The 19897-nt window shown below is 38.7% G+C and overlaps 1 protein-coding gene across 2 annotated transcripts; it reads right to left on the bottom strand.

Moving 5' to 3' along the window:
* Nucleotides 1–2004: 2004 nt before the first annotated feature.
* Nucleotides 2005–18331, bottom strand: fyb1b (FYN binding protein 1 b). Of its 2 annotated transcripts, XM_086300551.1 has the most exons (19): nucleotides 18157–18331; nucleotides 12944–13943; nucleotides 8912–9014; nucleotides 8703–8776; nucleotides 7870–7892; nucleotides 7443–7504; nucleotides 6594–6726; nucleotides 6322–6481; nucleotides 5976–6096; nucleotides 5714–5733; nucleotides 5530–5605; nucleotides 5329–5412; nucleotides 4796–4836; nucleotides 4288–4369; nucleotides 4065–4164; nucleotides 3790–3952; nucleotides 3635–3668; nucleotides 3515–3546; nucleotides 2005–2829 (listed from the first exon to the last, which is right to left on the bottom strand). In XM_086300551.1, exons 1-19 carry the CDS (start codon nucleotides 18328–18330, stop codon nucleotides 2807–2809), a joined length of 2505 nt encoding a protein of 834 aa, XP_086156677.1. In that variant the 5' UTR covers nucleotide 18331; the 3' UTR covers nucleotides 2005–2806. The 2 variants fall into 2 exon arrangements, with proteins under 2 accessions (XP_086156677.1, XP_086156678.1); XM_086300552.1 differs by lacking the exon at nucleotides 5329–5412 and having other exon boundaries at nucleotides 2007–2829.
* Between the last annotated feature and the right edge of the window lie 1566 nt (nucleotides 18332–19897).

Below are 19897 nucleotides of genomic sequence, written 5' to 3' on the forward strand. Positions count from 1 at the left end.
GATCCTAGAAATCAGAATCAACCACGAAAACTGCAATTGGTGCATCTCCTGTTTAGGGTATAAATGCTGTGATATGTGGTACAGTAAAAAATAAAATAAAACCCTTGCATCTGTCACAAACAATGTACATTCCTGACTTTCTGTTCCAAGTTTTTCCTTTTACGCACTGACACAAACCAGTTAACGCATGCGCACACATGGACTTACCAAATCGCTGTTTGCCGTAGATCACGCCGAGTAGCAGGGCAGACCATCTGGCCGTCTGAAATGGAAAACATATGGTGTTAACAAACATGTTATCAAGCGAAACATGTGTGAATAACCAGCTAACCATGCGTGATTCATATGTCGCAGCTCACGCACGGTTATCTTGTTCATCTTATCATCTTGTTCATATCATATGAACAAGATGAACTTAATTTCCACAGCCTGTTCTGTCGTTACTGTCAATCGCTGATATATAACTACCATTTTATGCTTAATTTTGTAATTTCATATTTAAAAACATCGTGTGTGGTCACGATACCGTACAAAAACCTAAACGAAGTGCGCCAAATGAGCCGTGACAAGGGACGAAGTCCAGTTTTTCTCTGACCTTTCAGCATACGTAGTGAACAACAACCACAACACTATTAACTATTACTCAGCCTAACAACATGGCATGGGTATTACTAGTCATAATACCTGCCTCTGTCAGATGTGAAAGATGCCGCAGAAAGCAACCGTTTGCGAGGAAGCATTCACCTCTCAATGTCACTGCTAGCAAACACTAGCTAAGATGCTAATACATTAACTTCCATTAACGCGAGTCTGCGTGTATTAGGGACAGACTGTGGCTTAGACATATTTGTCCATTTACATTTACAGTAATAAAAGCTATACAAGCTACAAAATTAATGTTTTACCTTGATGAGCGGCGACACTGCAACGGGGGGAACCATGTTGAAGCTAGGATGTGACTTCCGGTCGAAGCGGAAATAGTTTTTTTTCCCTTGAAGCAGTGCAAAATTGGACTTTTAGCGGAACATGAAATAATAATAATAATAATAATAATAATAATAATAATAATAATAATAATAATAATAATAATAATTATCATCATCATCATCATCATCATCATCATCATCATCATCATACGTCAATGCAAACAGTGGGCTAACACAACAGATATAAAGCTGCAATGTCGTGCCAACTTACCACACGGACAAGGTAGAGTGCTTTAACAAGTTAGAAATAAATAATTATTTGTTGAATATCTGTTGCAAACAATATTTCGTTAGACAACACGGTTTAATTCAAGTTTTTCTTCTATTTATATCTAACCTTTTATTAATGGGGCAGTGTTTGTTTGATAAATCTTAGAACTTGCATTATGTATTTTCAGAGGACGTTTCCAAAAATGTGTAAGAGATACTGATTTGGTCCGTTTTAGTGTTTATTTCAGTTCTGTTTAGTTTCATTTAGTTTACACGTTTTTATTTAGTTAGGATTTACTTTATTTAAATGTTCATTTTATTTTTGTTTTGGGCAATATTTGTAAAAGTCAGTATTTATGAATCTTAGAATATACCATATAGAACATACCATAGCAATATACCAATATATCCAGACATGGACAGAAATATGTCAGATTAGTGTGCTTTCTTCAGCATATGAACAGTTATTCAGTGGTAAGCTTGGCTCAGAATGAAGGCCTGATAGTCAGAAATAACAGGAAAATCCAGAGTATCTGATAAACAAAAGTGCATTATACGTGAGTAAAACTAACATTTCTGATGATAAAAGCATCTTTGTTTTTAAAGTTTTTAAAGAGTTTTACAATGAAAACACTTAAATTGTTCACAATTTAGTGTTTCATTCGTAAGTGTTTCAATTGAATCACGTGGTTTAGGTGTTATGTACGTAGTCATGTGTCAGTACTGCCAGGTTTTTATTTGTTTTTGTGATTTGTGTCTCATTGAAGTTTGAATTCGCTGTAGTTTCTAATAGCTGCCACTAGAGGCTACTAATCCCCTTCTCCTAAAAAACAAATAAATAAACAATCCTTTGTTGACTCACCACCATCCATTAACCAGCCAAACTTACATTATTTAAGTTCAGAGGTACATATCGAAAGATGCAGTGCATATTAATTTGGGGTCTTTATTATCTTTCTCAGGTATTGTCTTATTGCAACAACAGGACAAAATATAATGTGTTGAGAAAAAAATCCAAATAAATCAAAAAACAAAACAAAACAGGAAGTTCTTCTTAACTTTCTATACAGTGCATGAAAAGTACTTTGGCACAGAATTACGTTTGTCTAAATCTTTAGTTAGACAAAGATAAATGTTTGAATTGGCCTTATAGAAAGGAATATACAAACAGTACATCATCCGCCGAAAAGACAACAAAAGTACAATCTTTTTATTAGCTGTATACTGCAAATATTCTTAAATTTTTGCAAAATCTTTGAAGCAAATTCATAAATTAAAGCCCAAACAAGGAAGAAATGAAGAAAACAGACAGAGAAATATATTAAAATACTGTTGTTTGAACAAATATTTGACACATAGTTTGATTTAGAGCTTTTTTGGGGGGTGGGGGTTAAAGTATGAGATTGTATGTGGCTAGCCTGGCTCCAGCAGTTGGAGCCACCAACCACACATTTTTTTCTGTCTAATTTCGATGATATAAAGAAAAAAAATAGATTGACACCAAATGGCCATTTTATACCAACTCCCAGTGTATAGCAACAGTAAACATAATAAATAACAAAAGATGCAAATAAGCAATATAAAACAAAAAAGCTGGTGCAGGATGTTCATTAATCGTTGTCGTAGATGCACTCTGAAATGAAAGCAAAACAATAGTTAAAATGTATTTCCTGTGAGGGTCGTATCCACAGCCAGACAAATAAAATAATTTTTTTAATATTAACCCACACTCAACACACAAATCAGAAGTACAGCTTTTTTGGTTTCACACTCTTCTACTGGTTTCACATTTGTTTGGTTTAGCTGTTTTGGTTATTTTGTTTTAATACACTGACACCGCAAAGTATTCGACATGATGACAAATGGATTTCGTTTACATAGTTTACAATTGATAAGTTGAATGAATTTCTTTTTCTCAGTGTTTTGAGTCATGTGTCTGCTGCTCAGGTCCTTCCCACTTTTGTGAAAGAGGAGGGAATACACAATCTTAACCAACCATCTTAACCATTAATAGTACTGCACTTGTTTTGCAGTCAGAGGACCTGGGCACTGTGCAGTCGTTGAGTCAACCATGAACTCCCAAAGTATTGTGGAGTTAAATATGAGGGTGTGTCAAACACTGTCAAATTCCAGAACTCAACCATATAGAAAGTCTGTGGTGGGACCTCAAGAGAGCTGTGCATAAAGAGCCATACCTGCAAACCTCAATGTACTGAGGTTTGTGGGAGGGTTAAAATAAAATCCACTTTTTAAAGACTGCTCTGTCAGCAGTTATACTCCTAAAAGTTCAGCTGCACAGCAATGTATTCAGAACGTACCGTCTCCAATATCATCATAGATATCTCCATCGCTGTAAACAAAAACAAAAACATCAGTACTGCCAGTATGTTGTTTAGTTTCTAGCTTAGCATAAATGTGTGAATGTCTGTAGTACTTACTCCATAGCAATGTGGCTGGTCGAGACATAACCAACTGTAAAATGCACATTTTAAGGGTTTAATGGTAAATAGTGCTAGGATTTGTTAATTGGGTAAATGGAGATCTTAAATATATCTATCAATTAATCAATATAATTGAGTAAATAGATACTCACACTTGCCGTCTTCATTTCGACAGATCAGTTTGTTATCCACAGCTTTAGCAATCACATCAAGGGCCTCTCCTGCTTTTACTGGCAGCTCTTTGCCACTCCATTTTTTATTTGTAAGATTGTGGATGACATTCACCTGGTACAGCACCTGTATTTCTCCTTCATACTGAAACAGATTTAAAATTTATATATCTATATATGTGTGTGTATATATAAAAACATGCGAAATAAGATAAAAGATATTGTAAGTGTGGTTGAAACATGTTAGAGTGACAAACCTTAAACTTCTTCCTGAATTCCTTCTCCTCCTTCTCAAACCTTTTCTGCTTCTTAGGGTCCATTTCGTCAACTTTGGTTTTGATTTTCCCAGGTGGAATACTTGATGGGAAAACAAACAGAAATTGGAAAGAAATAACAGCTGTATTAAGACATTTCAGTTCATGGATCTAAACAGGTTGGAGTTGATCTTAAATACAGTCTTTTGTTGTGAGGTTGATCTACCTGCTGATGGGAGGTGGGATAGGTGCATTTTGAGAGTCGACGTCATCATATATTTCCTCATCAATTGCTTGACCCGGCTTATCTGTGTTAACACAAGGAAATGGTCGGTGAGTATTGGATTGGATAGTTTTCACTAAGCCTGAATGAAGCTTTAGTTTGCAAACCTTTCTTAAAGGAACACCGTAGACATTATAATAAATGTTACAAAAGAGTAAATATAACAAGTATAACTCACAGACCATCACTATAGTGTTACAGTGGAAAAATACTACAAGTTAAAGTCAAGAAAGTGGGACAGAAATGGCAACGACACAATAGTATCAATATAAAGTTGAACGATCTTAGAACCGATTAGCCTCAATAAGCCTTTGGGTCCTAAAAGACAAACCAACCTGTACCAGAAAAACTTATGTGTGCATTAACGTCTTGTTATGTTAGAGAAACCGTGCCAAGTTGTGTTATTTTGAAATGGACAGTAAAGTGGTCAAATGAGTCAAATGAGTTATACCTGAATTCCCATCTGCTGTAAATTGGCTGGGTGGAGGCACTCTGGGACAACAGAGGAAAAGATAGTTAAAAAATATTATATCCTTTATATTGCTACAGTATCATCAGTTAAAAGTGTGTTAATGTGACTTAAAGCAGCCCTGATTAACAATCATATTCAACTCTGGTTAAAACATGCTTTTGACAGTGTTAGCTGTTAATACATTGATTTTTCTGATTGAGTTGTACAGCAGTCGCGCACATGCAAATTACTCCCAAAGATTAGTAAAATCACAGGTAGTCAGTGATCAGACACAAACATGTAAACGTGACCGTTAGACTCCAGCTTCTCAGACTGCGGAAGTTAAACTGCAAATTAGGACGTTTCAGTGTTATTCAGACAGAGGTGAAGTGTTTTTTCTGATGCCGATGTCGGGAGAAATCAAAACTGAAATGCGGCGTCACTGATAAAAGAGGAGTGACGGCTGAAAGATTAAGGATTAACAACAGTGGACAGTAGATCTGTGGTCAGTCTTACTACTGAGTGTATTTTACACTTTAGAGCTGGCAGGGCGTCTGTTTCGGTCAAACATCCGCAGGAAGCTGCGGGGCTTCAAAGAAGACCTGGGATCGAAGGGACTGGAAAGCCAACCAAGGATGTAATGATCTGCTCTTCTGTCATGTTTTCTGAATCTTTCCAGAGTGTCTTTACGTTTGCATTTACCCGTTTTTTTAAATAACAAAACCAGTTCTCACCTGACTTCTAAGTTTGGATCGACAACATCATCATATATTTCTCCTTCTTCTCCTCCTGGTAGAGGTGGTAGGACAACTACAAGGCATAAGAGATGTAATCAGCAAGATTTCATTGTGTGAGCAACAATATTATTAATATAATAATATATAATAATAAAATGAAACACAGTATTGTAAAATGTACCTCCTGGTCCTTTTTTAGTGCTGTAGAGAAAAAAAAGAGAGATATTAAATGAGAAGCAGGCCAACTTGGCTAACTTTGTTTTTTCACAGTAAATTGGAGAAGTGCTTCATGGGGTAACAGCAAGACAGTAACACTGGAGTTGCCATTAGCGTTTCATAACCCTGACTGACTAGCATTTTCAAATGTATTATCTACGTCTGTGTCTGTGAAGAAGTGTTGGGGCCACATTAAGGACTCATCATTTACAGTTGCAATCCCGTACCTGTTATCAACTACATCGATGTCATCGTAGACTTCGGGTTCGTACGCCTGCTGAAGTGAGGCTCCTTGATTCTTCAAGGAGTTAAAGTCAATTTCTACTGAAGTCGTCTTCACGTAGCCAACTGTGAGAGCAAAATGAAGCATTGACGAGATGTTAGTGTTGCTCCTACAGTCAGCTTTGAAGCTAAAATATTGACTAAAAATGGAAAAAAAGACCATAGATGGTGCATAGAGAGATAGCTGATCCTGTATTTGCTGATACAAGTGACAATTTATCCTGTCAGCAAAGAGTTAGAGTGGAAGGTGACGAGAAACTGAGAAAATTGAGGGGTAGATTGTGAACCTACTGGATCCATCCTGTGCTCTTCCCAACCATTTACCCTCGGGGTTTCCCTGGACTCGAATGATGTCCACGGGGTCTCCCTGCTTCAGACCAAGGTCAGTCTTGCTGCTTCGACAATCTGTGGATGCCTTTCCTTTCTGAAGGACCTCCAGGGGACCAACCAACTAACATACAACCACGCATGCACATGAATTCAAATGTGCACATGACAAATAACTTGGTTTTGATGACTGAGGTGTGACAGTCTTATTGATTCTACCTGAGACGTTCACTCACTTTGAATCTTTTCCGGGCCTCTTGTTCCTTCTTCTCGCGTTCCTTCTGCTCCTTCTTCTCAGCCTCCTGACGTTTTTTCTCCTCTTTGTCCTCTTTCTCTTTCTTCTTCTCTTGCTTTTGTTCCGCTGCTTCCCTTTAACACCAAAAGTACAAAGCATTTAAAAACAAAAGTTTTGATAGATGGATGGATAAATAGGTTTAAGATTCAGTTTTATTGGGTAAGAAAGGTGAAGAAGAGCTTTCAGACTGGGTGGAGTTTGTGACAGAAAGCTAACAGGAAGCCTTGAAGGGAACAGATTACAAGATGGTAGCGATGTATAGTTTAATGAGCCACACATCAATGCTGAAGATGCTCAGATTCTCACTGGGAGTAACAGGGATTGATTGTACCAATTTAGTCAAAATAAACCTGGTTTATAAATGTATATATTTTATGTTTATGTAAGATATTCTTAGGTTCTATAAAAACAAGAGCTTTATTTGATATCATTACCCAAAATATTCCAAGACTTCTGATGTCCCTTAAAAAGTGAAGTTAGAAAGGAGATTTAATTTACTCTAAGTTTGTCTGCTCCCTTGTTTTAATCGGTTAAAGTGCCACAGACCGAAAAGCAACAACATCTCATAGTGATGCAAAACAACCACTAGATGGTAGTGTTAATAAGGTGTGACGTGGACACAGCTGAACATTTACCGCAGACATTTTGAACTTTGGGTCTAAGCAGACTTATTTCATACGCAGTCCTCAAACATTGTGTATAAAAAGGCCAGTTATTCTTTCACACTTTAAAACCTAGACATCACGAGTGAGGTGTGGGATAAGCCAATGGAGGTGTGACAATCTCTCACCATCGTTCATCAAGATCTTCATACATCTCTCCATCATCATCATCGTCGTCATTAATTTCCTCCTGGGAGGAGAGGACATAAAGCAACAGAAATATATAAGGCTATAACCTTAGTCAAGTTAAGACACGTTTAATTTTAGAGTATAAACTTTTCAACTTAATTATTTGAATTCGTTAAAGATATTTAACCTCCAGAAGTTCTGCTTGGACTACAAAAGCCTCTTTGAAGCAGACCTACAATCTGTCAAAAGTCATGTTTTTTTACCCATACGTTCATTTATAATTACTTCCAGGGCTCGTGTTATTTAGTCACTATTCTGTTGCCGTTTCCTTCTGTGGTACCACTGGTGGTGATGTGGTTTATTCTGCACTTTCACCTGCATGGCAATCTGTATTTATATGAGTGAAAGTAATTCAGCATGTCTCACCTTTCCTCTCTGGCTTGGGTGGGCTGCAAAAAGAGAAACAATAAAGCAGCGTTACAATGAGACCCTTTTGAAGCAGATATCACTATCTGAATTCATGTTCATACTGTGAAGTTTAACGTGCTCAATGCTGACTGTCAACTGTACCAAAAACATTTTAAGAATTAGTCTTTTTTTAAGTATGATATGAAAATACATAATATTTAGAAAACTAAATCTCTTTAGCTTCATGCTAACTTTTTCATCTTTCAGCTGCTGCCTTCAAGGGTCGCCACAGCAGATCATCTGGGTCCATCTCACCATATCCCTAGCATCTTCCTCACCATCTTGTAAACTTTCTCTTTCAGTCTAGCTGCTATCCTTCTGTCAAAAATCACTTGTCTCCATCGGCTCCACCCTGCCTGCACTCTCTTCTTCACCTCTCTTGTGCGGGTCTGTTGCTTTGTACGGTAAAGTATTCATGTTCACTGCTTCTGCTCCCTGCATCTTATCCTTATGCTAACTAATGTAGGTAAAGGTAGGTAAACAGTGATGGTGAGGTTGCACTAGAATCCACTGGATTAAAAAAATATTTTGGGATTACTCCAAAATGAAGCATTTAAAATAGTATACTTTATACTTAGGAATAGTTGAAGCCATAACATTTTGAGTTCTAAAAATATTCTTTTCTTCCTTTCATACAACTCCACACATTTTCAATGCCAATAAAATGCATTTTACGTATTTAGAAATTACCACTGTCTCCTAGCACAAAGTTCAGCTTCTTCTGTTTTCCTGTGATGTTAAAAAAAAGTTGTGCAACACTAGTTTTAGAGACTTAGAGACTTTTACTGGACCTGCAGATGGTGGTAGAGGCGGAGGAGAATTGGTCACGTGATCGACATCGTCGTAAGTGTCTTCTTGCTGGTTCCTAAACAGCAGGTTAGGATTTAGCTGTTATTAATTCGAGTAGCATTATCCAGATAATACACAGCATGTCCAACATTTATCACCGTGTTTCTGTTCAAACAGGAAAATGAAAAAGTGTGTTTAATGTGTCACTCACATGGCTCCAGGATGTCGTGGGGGCAGATTTGGCAGTGCAGGTGGTGGGGCTTGATTCTGGGCCACATGGTTGCTCGCAGCAATGGGTTTCTTAAAACTGGGACCTGCAGCAGAAACATGCAGTGTTGACGCTGTGTTAGCCGATTACTCTTTAGGTGGTTTTGCTGTACTTTACTTGCTTCCAGTGTAAATTTAGCACTTTTTAGACCAATGCAAATGAATTTCACCAACACTGTCTGACACCATCTCTGATGACCACACAAGACGTGTACATAAATAGATGGGTATCTATGTTTCTAAATGTGAAAAACTTCCATTTTTCTTTGAAATAGGTCTCTCTAATTTCTGTGATGATTATATATGTCAAAGAGTCACATCAGTCTCATCTAGACACATCGAAACTGGCGCAAAGATGGTCCTCTGTACATAATCTTCAGAGACTGTTGACGGTATGTGTTAATAGGACTCTGACTATGATCAAGAATAATATATAAAAAATTTCTGCAACGAGGCATTTGAATCTCCTAGAGTGTTTTTCCTGCTTAAGTAACCCTTGTGTCACAAGATTTCGAGAACAATGACCAATCTTCGTTCACTGTCCACATAAAAAAATGTCCCAGGAACTTTAAAATGTGACTCACGGAGTTTTGAGAGTACTGAAAGTAAAAGTGAAAATGGCTACGTCTTTATGGAGTCTTTTTTGCCATGAAATGTATTCAGGTGTATAATGTGTAATGCACAACAACCAGGAAGTAATTAACAGTAAGTGCTTCAAAATGGTGTGTCTGTAATGTCGGTAAATGTGTTTCTTTGGCCACTAAATTTGAATGATGCACCTAAAAACAAACTCCAGTAATGTAGGCGATGCGAATTATGTAAATCTTTATAACTTTACTCAAGATCAATATAGGATCACAAAAGCCATAAGAAATAAAGGAAAGAAAGTGAGAGTACAGTGTTATTATCCAGAGTTATTACTAGTGGACGCTAGGCAATGTGGTTTGGTGGAATGAATCTCACAAAACTGCAAAACTGTGATCAGAACATTGCTCTCTTGGCCTTTAGAATTCCAGCCAAGACAGCCGACCCGACCTCTGACTGGAATATATTCACGTATGTTTCTATAGACAGAGCCTGTCTTTAAAAAGGCTCGCTGGCTTGCTGGAACTTACTTCCCCATGTGGTGAAACAAACTCGGCTGTCAGAGTGGCGAGTGAAGTGGGGGTAGAAAAGAGAAACTGGACAGGGAACTTGCAAATAGAGGAACCTAGTGTCACTTTAGTCTCTTATGTGAAGCTTGGAAGAACTGCAGCATTTGTGTAAACACACTGAAAATACACAGAGTATCTTATGCAGTGCAATATTTCATGCACAAGCATACTTTGTGTATTTCTTTTAGGTCTTATAAGCTAAAGTATGCTCAATAACTGCTGGCCAAACACTGCCCACGTCACTGAAACCACACTGACTTGTGAAGCAACTTCTATTTCACACTTCAGAAATGCGTTAACAGATCCTGTCCAAAGTAGCATTGCGGGCAATATAGAGGAAATGCACTTCAACCAATAAAATAAGAGGAACACCTTCTTTAGACAGTCACGAGAGCTGCATGCTCTTGAGTGCCCCACATTAACTCTTACACATTTAACCCTTTTCACGGGGGTGGGGAGACTGACTCTGCTTCTATAGAGAGTCCATTACATAAAATGTTGCTGGGGCTTGTTTTCCTGCAAATTCTGCTGTGTTTAATTTGCCATATGTGTTGTATACAGATTGAGATTAGAGAACCAAACACCCATGAGACCAAACTGAAAACAAAGGATGTAAAATCAAACAAAAAGCTGAAGTATTTCTGACTGGGGGGGTGGGGGGGCGCACATGTGCATCCCTGCTGGCTGGCAAAAGTTTACTGCCTGAAGCTGAACTCCCTGTCTCACATATGTAGAGCATATTTTCTACTTTCTTGTACGTTAGGCCATACTGCAAAGCAATAAAATGTTCATTTTCATCTCATTTTGAAAAGCCTATTTTGTGAGTTTGTTAAGCATTTTTTTAGAGTTCTCTTTTGATAGAGATACACATGATCTCATCAAGATTTGTCAGCAACCACAGCGGTCATCCATTTTTTATTAATAAAAAACAAATCCAAGACCTAAGTTTGGGTTTAAATGCTGTTTTCTAGTATTTCTTAGTGTACTCTTTGGATATTCAGCATTTCTTTAAACTAGAAACACCGAACTGTTCATCTATCAAATAAAATAAGTTTTTTTTCTAGTACAAGTGTATTTATTTACTTTCAAATAGTAAGGTTTCTTGTTCTGTATTGAAAAGTACACATTCTAGTCTTGCAACACTTCTGCTGTCATCTTACAGTAATGGGTGATAACAGGTAATTAAAATAAACAACAAATATATTTACATCTATGTATATTTTTTAAAGTAAAATTCTGAACTCTCCTTCGATTCTGAATAAAGGAAGTAGCTAACGTGCTGGGTTAACTTTAGCTTCATGAAGGTGTGATCACACGTGTCTGGGACAACGTTAAACTGTGAAAGCACGCCTCCACTGCATACTTGTGTAGAAAACACCAGACTGCTTTTCATTTAGGTTTAGTATCTTGCCCTAAGATCCTGTGTCATGCAGACTGGAGGAGGGATCAAACCACTGACCTTCAACTTAGTAGAAAACCTGCTTGACCTGCTGAGCCACAGCCACCATAAGTGGTACCATATAAATGAAACTGAATTGAATGATTCAGTAGATGATTACATTTAACTTTTACAAATATGGAAGGCTGTCAGCAGGTTTCTGAATGTGATAACTCGAGAACAAAGCAACATAGGAGTGCCAAATTGATACAATTGTATCTACTAAAACTATTAGGAGTTGTTTAAATCTCAGTGACCTCGGCCTCAAGGTCAGGGGTCAGGGGTCAGAGGATAAGTTTCCTCAAAATCTTGTGAATGTGACAACTTTATCATGGCTTGCTATACAGGTGGATGTCAGCAACCTGTCTGCTATCCGCCTAACTCAGTAATTCAGTCAATTTATGCTCACGACACCCTAAACAAACCAAAGTTTCAAGGCACACTTGTGTTCATATTTGTGAAAAACAGCATCTCAAACATTTTACATGCTCGTGGTGCTTCTTTTGATTACACTGTCAGATTAAAAGACTTTTGGTCATTTGGACCTGCATTACGTTCCATTAGTTTATAACTTGCCTCAATAACCTTATCAGACCCTTACACACAGGCCAACAAACGGTCTTGGTTCAGATCCACCACTCTATTGAAGCAGGCCAAGTTTTCTCAAAATATATATTTGGCTTCTACGTGGCTTCCTTCCTTTTGACACCCTGAGCCAGATGAAGCCACAATCCAAAAGGCAATGACCTTTGGCTGAAACGTGGCCCATCTCTTTACTTTTCTTTGGGAGTTGACTCAGGATGAGTACAAACACCACATGTCAGCCACAGGTCTACCAATTATGGGCCAGATGTCAGATGTGTTATAACATTTGGGTCACATCATGTACATGCTTGCCATAACCCATATCGAGCATGGCTCATGACATTTAGCTCAGGGCTGGGCCACATATCACAACTAAAGGTGGGTCTTGATACATCATTTGGTCTCAGTGTTGCTAATTCAAGTCAATAACCTGGACTTATCTATAGCTTGTGTGTCATTGGGGTCTTTTGGGGCATATTTATAACAAGTACAAAATCTCTCAGCTTTGTGGTTATTTGTGGTTAATTATATTAATAGCCTGCCTGTGCAACGGTTTTGGTTGAGCGAAATTATAGTATTTTATTTTTATGTTATCCCTGCATAGTACTACTTTTCAAGTATATGCGTCTGTGCAGTGTACAGATCCAGAGTGTACTATCCGAGATTGCTAGTGTCAGCAGACAATTTAGCATCCAACCAAACTGTTACGCCTCTTGGCTGTATGTATGGCAAAAAGTCAGCATGCCACTGACCAAAATGATAGTGTGGCTTTGCGGTTACACGGACAAATCCAACTTACCCTCGTCAGAGGCCTCTGAGCCTCTTTTAATGTTCTCCAGGTTGACTTTCGGAGGTCGGTTAGGTTTAGCAGGAGGAGGACCCAGAGCCAAGCTGTTGGGGAGAGGGTTACGCTTTGGGCCTGATGAATCATTTCCATTAACACCACCGCTGGCCAGAGGAGAGGGCTTGACTGGCTTCTTAAAACTGGGCTTCTTACTGGCTGGAGGTTTTGGAGGAGGAATGGAGTTAGTAGCTGTAAGGCCAGGTTTGCTGGTCCCACCACTCTCTGTCTGCTCAGTCTTTTCCTCCTTGTTGAACAGATTCTGAGCAGTCCTGAAGTTTGAAGTGGGCTTAGAAGAAGAGTTGGCCAGCGATGAAGGTTTGATCACATTGTCTTTGTTCCCTCCTGCCTGTTCCTCAGCTTGCTGCCGTAATTTTACAATGCCGCCAATCGGTTTTTGTTGCACACCAGGCAATTTAAGTGGCGCAGGACTGCTGTTTGGTGCTGCATTGTTTTCGTCTTTAACCCAGCTGGGCTTGTTGCTGATTGCTGGTGAAGGTTTAGGAAAGGCAGGTTTGGACTCAGACACGGTGGAGGTAAGAGGAGGTTTGTTGAATGGAGGCTTCTGTGCCAGGCTTTTAACTTCAGGAGCCTGTGATAAGGGTGATTTCAAGGGTGTCTGCTGTTTATTAACAGTAAAGGGTTTGCTGTTCGTGTTGCTATCATCCTGGATGTTGGCAAATCTGCTTGCCAAGGCTTTAGCTTTATTTGGCTCTTGTACCTCTGTGTCACTTTTAGTAGATACTGTGTTTTTTAGGAAACTTGGTTTTGGAGCCGTATTTACTGCACTGCCAGAGAGGCTTTCCAAGACTGGTTTCTTCTGTATAGGTGGGCCAGAGGAGAGGGTCGGGTGCAAGGGTTGTTTGATACGTCCAGGGGGCGCAGAGGAAGTCTCGTCAGTGCTTCCCCCACCTGCTTGGAAGCGAGCCATGATGGCCTTTACATCTGACTTATTGTCCTGAAGGGGAAAAAAAGACATAAGGGGTTCAGAAAGTGAGTTAATAAGAATCCAACACCACAGTAAGGATCAAACAGATGTTTACTTAAAGAAGAATCTAAGCTAAAGGAAAATAAGACCGTGCTTGCTAGAACATAAATGGCTTCAGCAGAAAATAAAATCCAGACAGAGCAAAAAGGGAATTTAAAAAAATGAGTTGCTCACACTGAGCTGCCATGAAAGTTCAAATAGGAACAGAAAGTTTCATTTCCTCTCATTTCCTTTCATTGTCCAGTCAGTAGAATTTGTGCTTTCTCTTCAGTTTCTCTTTCACTGCTCAATTAAACGGTCTTTTTTTCTCCCCAGTAATTTACCCAAGATCCCTCTCACACTATTTTTTTCTATGCACACATAGAAACTTAATGCACAGAGCTTTGTCTCAAAAGGTTAATCACAGGCTTTGTGGTTCAAACATGTTCAAATGACACTACATCTCAAAGTGTAGTAGTGGTTAGGCCAGCACCTTGATTGCAGCTACGGATTTGCAAAAGTGACCCTGTTTGTTAGTGTCTCTCTGTTAAAGATTTAATGTTTATAACAAAATATCCTCTGTCATGAAAATAAGGGATTTTATGTTCCTTGACTATAAGTATTCTCAGCATTTACAGGATTGTGTAATACAGGAACTTTGCAGATGACTCATGTCATTATTTTTCTATGTTTGGCACTCTTAAGCAATATTTGGAAAAAAAGAGACTATTTTCTGTCTTACAGTATTTTACCTTGAGAATTGCCAGCATTCAAAACACATCTGTTTCTGAGTCTGTTGCATTTGGCAGCATGGTGCAGTGGTTAGTATTGTTGACTCATACCTGGTATGAGTTCTGACCCTTGTGGTCAGGCTTTGTATGTGCATGTTCTGCCTGTGTAGGTTTTCTCCAGGTGCTCTAGCATCATTTCACAGTCTAAAGACATGGATATTTGGCTAACTGGTGGTTGTAAAGTTGTTGTAGGTACACTCTTATGTTGCCCTGTGATAAACTGGCGAGTTATCCCTACTCTCACATGATGTCAGAGTAAATGTGCTACATATGTCTGTACAACAAAAGCATCCTATAGGTTAAGATTAATAAAAGAAAAGATAATCAATCGAAGGATTGAGTGATTTTTCTTTTCTTCAGATGTTTAATATACTTGTCTTACAATCCCACACAATAATGTGGAAGTCTTAACATCAACTACTGCCCAGTTATTGTCTTCACTCCAGGTTTCATCATTTAAAAAACACACAATAACTAAAAACTTCCGACTAAAAAAAAACCCTTCTCTCAAACCACACTCTGTACCAACTTCCTGGTTTGTCACTGTCATAAACACAAGTTTCAAATGGCCCCAGTTTAAAAGCATTTATTACATGGACCTTTGTAATATACCTGTTTCAAGGTAGCTGCAAAATGGTGTTTACACTGGAAATAATTTAGATGGTCTGTGTTTTTAGAGTGGCTTTGAATGAATGAGGAGTTCAAATATGTGAACTGGAACAGTCGGTCTGTGAGTATGTAAAAGTGTGAGGCAGGAATAAGCTGCATTACTAACCTGAGGTACATTATTAACCACACTTTCATCCAGCGTCAGTTTAACAAAGTGTCATATATTTGGCTCGTGACCAACTAGGAGCCACACCTATTCTAATGAAGCTGGCTTGAGCAGGAAGTAGAGATAAGAGCATGAGGACACACAGCTGCAGCTATTCCTATGGAGCAATAAAAGCAAGGGAACACAATGCAATGGAAAGTGCAAATGTGCACCGCTATAAACAGAAACACTTAGCACACAGTGTTAACGTGCACTTATGTGCTGAGACTTAGACACAAAAACACAGAGTGAAGTGGAAGCTGATTTCTCTTGCTGACTTCTCATTGTAATAATGTGATATTGCATATGATGGCTCAGTGAGTTTCATAATCAGCATACAGTCCTGTGAAAAAGGAATATCACCCCATGGTTCAGTAGCTTGTAGAAACACCCTTAGTAACAATAACTAAAAATAGTTCTCTTCTGTATTACGTTGCAACGTTATAGAGGAATTTTAAAACACTGCTTCTGTTCATTGAAATTTGTGGGCATTTTTGCATTTGTATTGGTTTTGGATGCACAGCTCTCTTAAGGTCCCACCACAGCGAGGTTGAGGTCTGGACTCTGACTAGAGCATTGCAGTCCCTTGTGTTTTTTCTTTTTCTATTTTAGTCATTATATGTGGTTTACTGCTGTGCTTGGCATCATTGATCTGTTTCGTGACCCAATTTCAACCAAGATTTAGCTGAAACTGCACATTTAATTCTAGAACACTTTGGTATACAGAGGACTTCATGGTTGACTCAGTGACTGCAAGGTGCACATGTCCTGTGGCTGCAAAGCAAACCCAAATCATCAGCATCATCTATCAATAAGCTTGAAAGCTAGTGTGAGCCGCTTGTATCAACATGCTGTTTAGTTTTCCCCAAGCATGGTACAGTGTATTATTATTGCCAAACATTTGCTCTTTGGTCTCATCTGTCCAAAAGGCACTGTTCCAGGAGTCTTGTGATTTTTTCAGATGCAACTTTGTAACCTAAGTTGTGCGGCTCTGCTCTTTTTAGAAAGAAGAAGCTTTTTCTTTCAGCCTTTCCAGACATGTCATACTGTAGCGTCTGAGAAATACACTTCCAGTATATTTTACTGATGACATAATGCCCCAGTACTGTACATGGATCTATCTACTCTGGCGACCCTCTCTCTGGAAAGTAAGGGAGTGACAAAAAGTACCAGTCTCAGTCTTTAAGATGATGACTTTAGTCACCACCAGTGACCATGGACCAGACCATGTAGGGAATTTCGAGTCTTTAAAAGCTACACTGTCTAAAGAACTGAATCAGCAGTGGAGAAGTGGATGGTGTTTTATTTGATACATTTGGACACATTTTATTCTGAAATGTGCATTCACTGTTATCAATGAATGCACATCCACTGTCAACAACATGGCTTCAGTGTTGAAGAGAGAAATGTCAGTATATGCTCTTTAACAGCCAATCTCTCAGTAAACTGAGAGAGACAGTGGGTGGAACTTCACTGCAGTGGTGCCAGTAACATCAAGCGTTAAATATGTTAACGCTGAGCCTGAAATGCGGTTGAATATTAAATCGGTAGAAAGAAAAAGAGGAAAGTTCCCTCATAATACTTCTGTTTTTTAACCGCGGTAAGCTATAAATTGCCCAATATGTTATGTACAGGATTATTGCAGTTGCTTCTTCTCGAGATACGGGTGCACTGCAGTTGCAATTTTGTAAAGGACCTGCAAATTTTGTCACATACCAGAAACACCTCTTGATAGGATAGCCATTTATTGCACTACAGCTCAACACAAAGCTGCCATAGTTTGTGTGGCACCTATATACTTCTCTGAGATGGTTCAAAGGTTTGAACCATAAATTTAATGCAAAGCTGTTTAATGTAATTCTAGCTATGAAAATAATTATATGTAAATAATCCATTGTTATGGTGCAGGGTCAATGCACAAATAACATAATAAGCACAGAGTCTTGGATGCTAAACCAGTTACTCCAAACACATTTTCTCTTTTAATGTTTGTTCTTTCACAGAAGCCTTGTGAAAAGTGACCAGCTGAGAAACGACAGAGGAAGAGGAACCACGATTTCTATTTACAGTGTGATGAAAAGTGCAGAGCAAAGGTGCCTTGCTTAATCGAACTGACACAAAACCCAGAACCACCAACCCCAACTGTGAGGTTGAACTTTTCATTTTTTACACAGTACGTGAAAAGAAAATTGGGACAAAAATGCTTTAAATATCAAACTATTTTTAACGAGTTTAAACACGTGGTTTTAATTCAGCATTTTACTTTACTTAACTTTAACGATCACTGAAATGAATGAAAGCTTATGTTGACTGCTCAGAATACAAATATGACAACTCTGCTTTTGTCAGTGTGTACACATTAACTCGCTCAAGCAAATTAAAATGTACCAGTTTGTAATAATAATCAAGTATGGCTGACTTCTAAAAGATACAAAAGCTCATGCTATCCTGTCACGATAAGCCGTCTATAACACACATAACAACCATTCTGCAGTTTCAAGAGCAAGTTCCTTCTGTTAAACCCACAGTGCCCACTTAGAGTATTTCAATCATTTAAAATGTGATGATTAATTATTTAAGTGTCTTAAGTTTTACTCACCATCTTGAGGAAGACTTTCCCAGGCAGAGAGCTGGTCAACGACTGGCTGGTGGATAAAGGAGAGTGTTTGTTCAGTGCCTCTGTGCGAGTTTCTGTTTCTGTCACAGAGAGAAAGGCACTGAGATAGTGAGTGTTGATAGTGAATGACAAAGAGTGTGGCTGAGCATTGAGCATGTATGTCTGGGGGGGGATGTATACTCCCGTTCTTTCAGTGACATAAGCATCTGTCTACAACTGACTACTTCCTCTCTTAGTAGTATGTGTGTTTTGTGTGACTGTGGGTGTCACAACTCCTGTTATCTCCGTGTTTTGATCTCATTGATTTGCCTATCCCTGGCAAATTCCCTGCAGTTTCCCACTGTCCTTAACAAATGATGTTCACTCAGTCAGAGGCAGGTCAAAATGAAAAAACAAACCAAAACAGCCACAGTCAAAACTGTTTCATGGCAACTGTGTTAAAGAGGTGTTATAGCTTGTATGATGAAAAGGTTTTTGGTCAGCAGTGCGGGAAGACAACAAGCCATAGCCAATGAACAACATTAGAAGACAGCACAGGAAACATTGTGGTCATATGAGCGGCGCAAAGACAAGACAAGCGTATAAGACCAGCGTACGTCCATGCTAGTGGCTCTTTGAAGCCTTAGAAGTGCTTTGAGCTAAAGCAGAGGTGCCACAGTTCATTTCACAGAGGGGCAAACTGGTAAATGACAATCACATAAAGGGCCAAGCTTATATATTGAATTTATCACATGGCCTCATGTACTTTATGCAATTGTGTTCTCACACACTTATCTTTAAATATGTGAGAACACTTTAGGTTTATCTTATCATGTTTTCAAATGATAAGTCAGTGGTTTTATGGAAGAAAATGGTGTTATTTACATGCACTATTCAGCCTTCTGACATGAAAATTGGCTGCATGTTAGGATTTAAGAATTGCAAATGCGCACAGTTTTTCTGTTGTGAGAAAGTGAGCTTTACAGCTTCACTAAAAGAATACTTATAGTACTAGGCTTCATTTAGAAAACCTCTGTTAACGCTTCATGGCTTAAGTTTTGTTGTGGGTGTGTAGATCAAAAATGGCAATGATGATTACAAATAATCTTGTAGGAAATGCACAAGGGTTGTCATGGTCCTGGGTCGGTGACCCAGCGCTTTAAGTTTATTATTATCATTTTCCAATTTATTATCATGATTATTATTATTGTTTGAGTTCTACGTGTTATATTCGGTCTGCCTCTGAGTCTGCGTCTGTATCTCTGTCTGTCTATGGTGTCACCCCGTCTGTTTGTGAATCTGTCTGTTTAGTTCAATGTCTTGTCTGGTTCCATGTGTCTGAGTTTCCTGTTTTATTGTGAAGGTCTGTGTCGTATGTGAGTGTGCTCTGTTTACGTTTCCCCTGTCTCGTCAGCTGTGATTTCTCCCCGGTGTGTCCCCCTCCTGTCTCTCATCCCTTGATTACTGCCATCTGTGTATTTAAGCCCTGTGTTTCTCTGTGTCAGTGTCGCATCGTACCCTCAACTTGCTGTGTGTTTGTAATGTCCTGTCCTACAGCACCTCGGTTTAGAGTTTTGTTTTTGTAAGTTTTATTTCGTGAATCATTCCTCCAGCAATAAAGCTGCGTTTTCAGTTTATTCCCATCTCCAAGAGTCCTGCAATTTTGGGTCCACCACTTCTGCTTGCCTGCCACACAGCCAACCATGACAAGGGTGAAGAAGTAATTTATGTAGTCTGCCACTTC

Source organism: Aulonocara sp. 'chitande type north' Nkhata Bay, linkage group LG7 (genome assembly GCF_057382095.1).
Source record: "Aulonocara sp. 'chitande type north' Nkhata Bay isolate Kocher_YH1m ecotype deep benthic linkage group LG7, A_spYH_male_GT1.1, whole genome shotgun sequence".
In the NCBI taxonomy this organism is placed as follows: domain Eukaryota; kingdom Metazoa; phylum Chordata; class Actinopteri; order Cichliformes; family Cichlidae; genus Aulonocara; species Aulonocara sp. 'chitande type north' Nkhata Bay.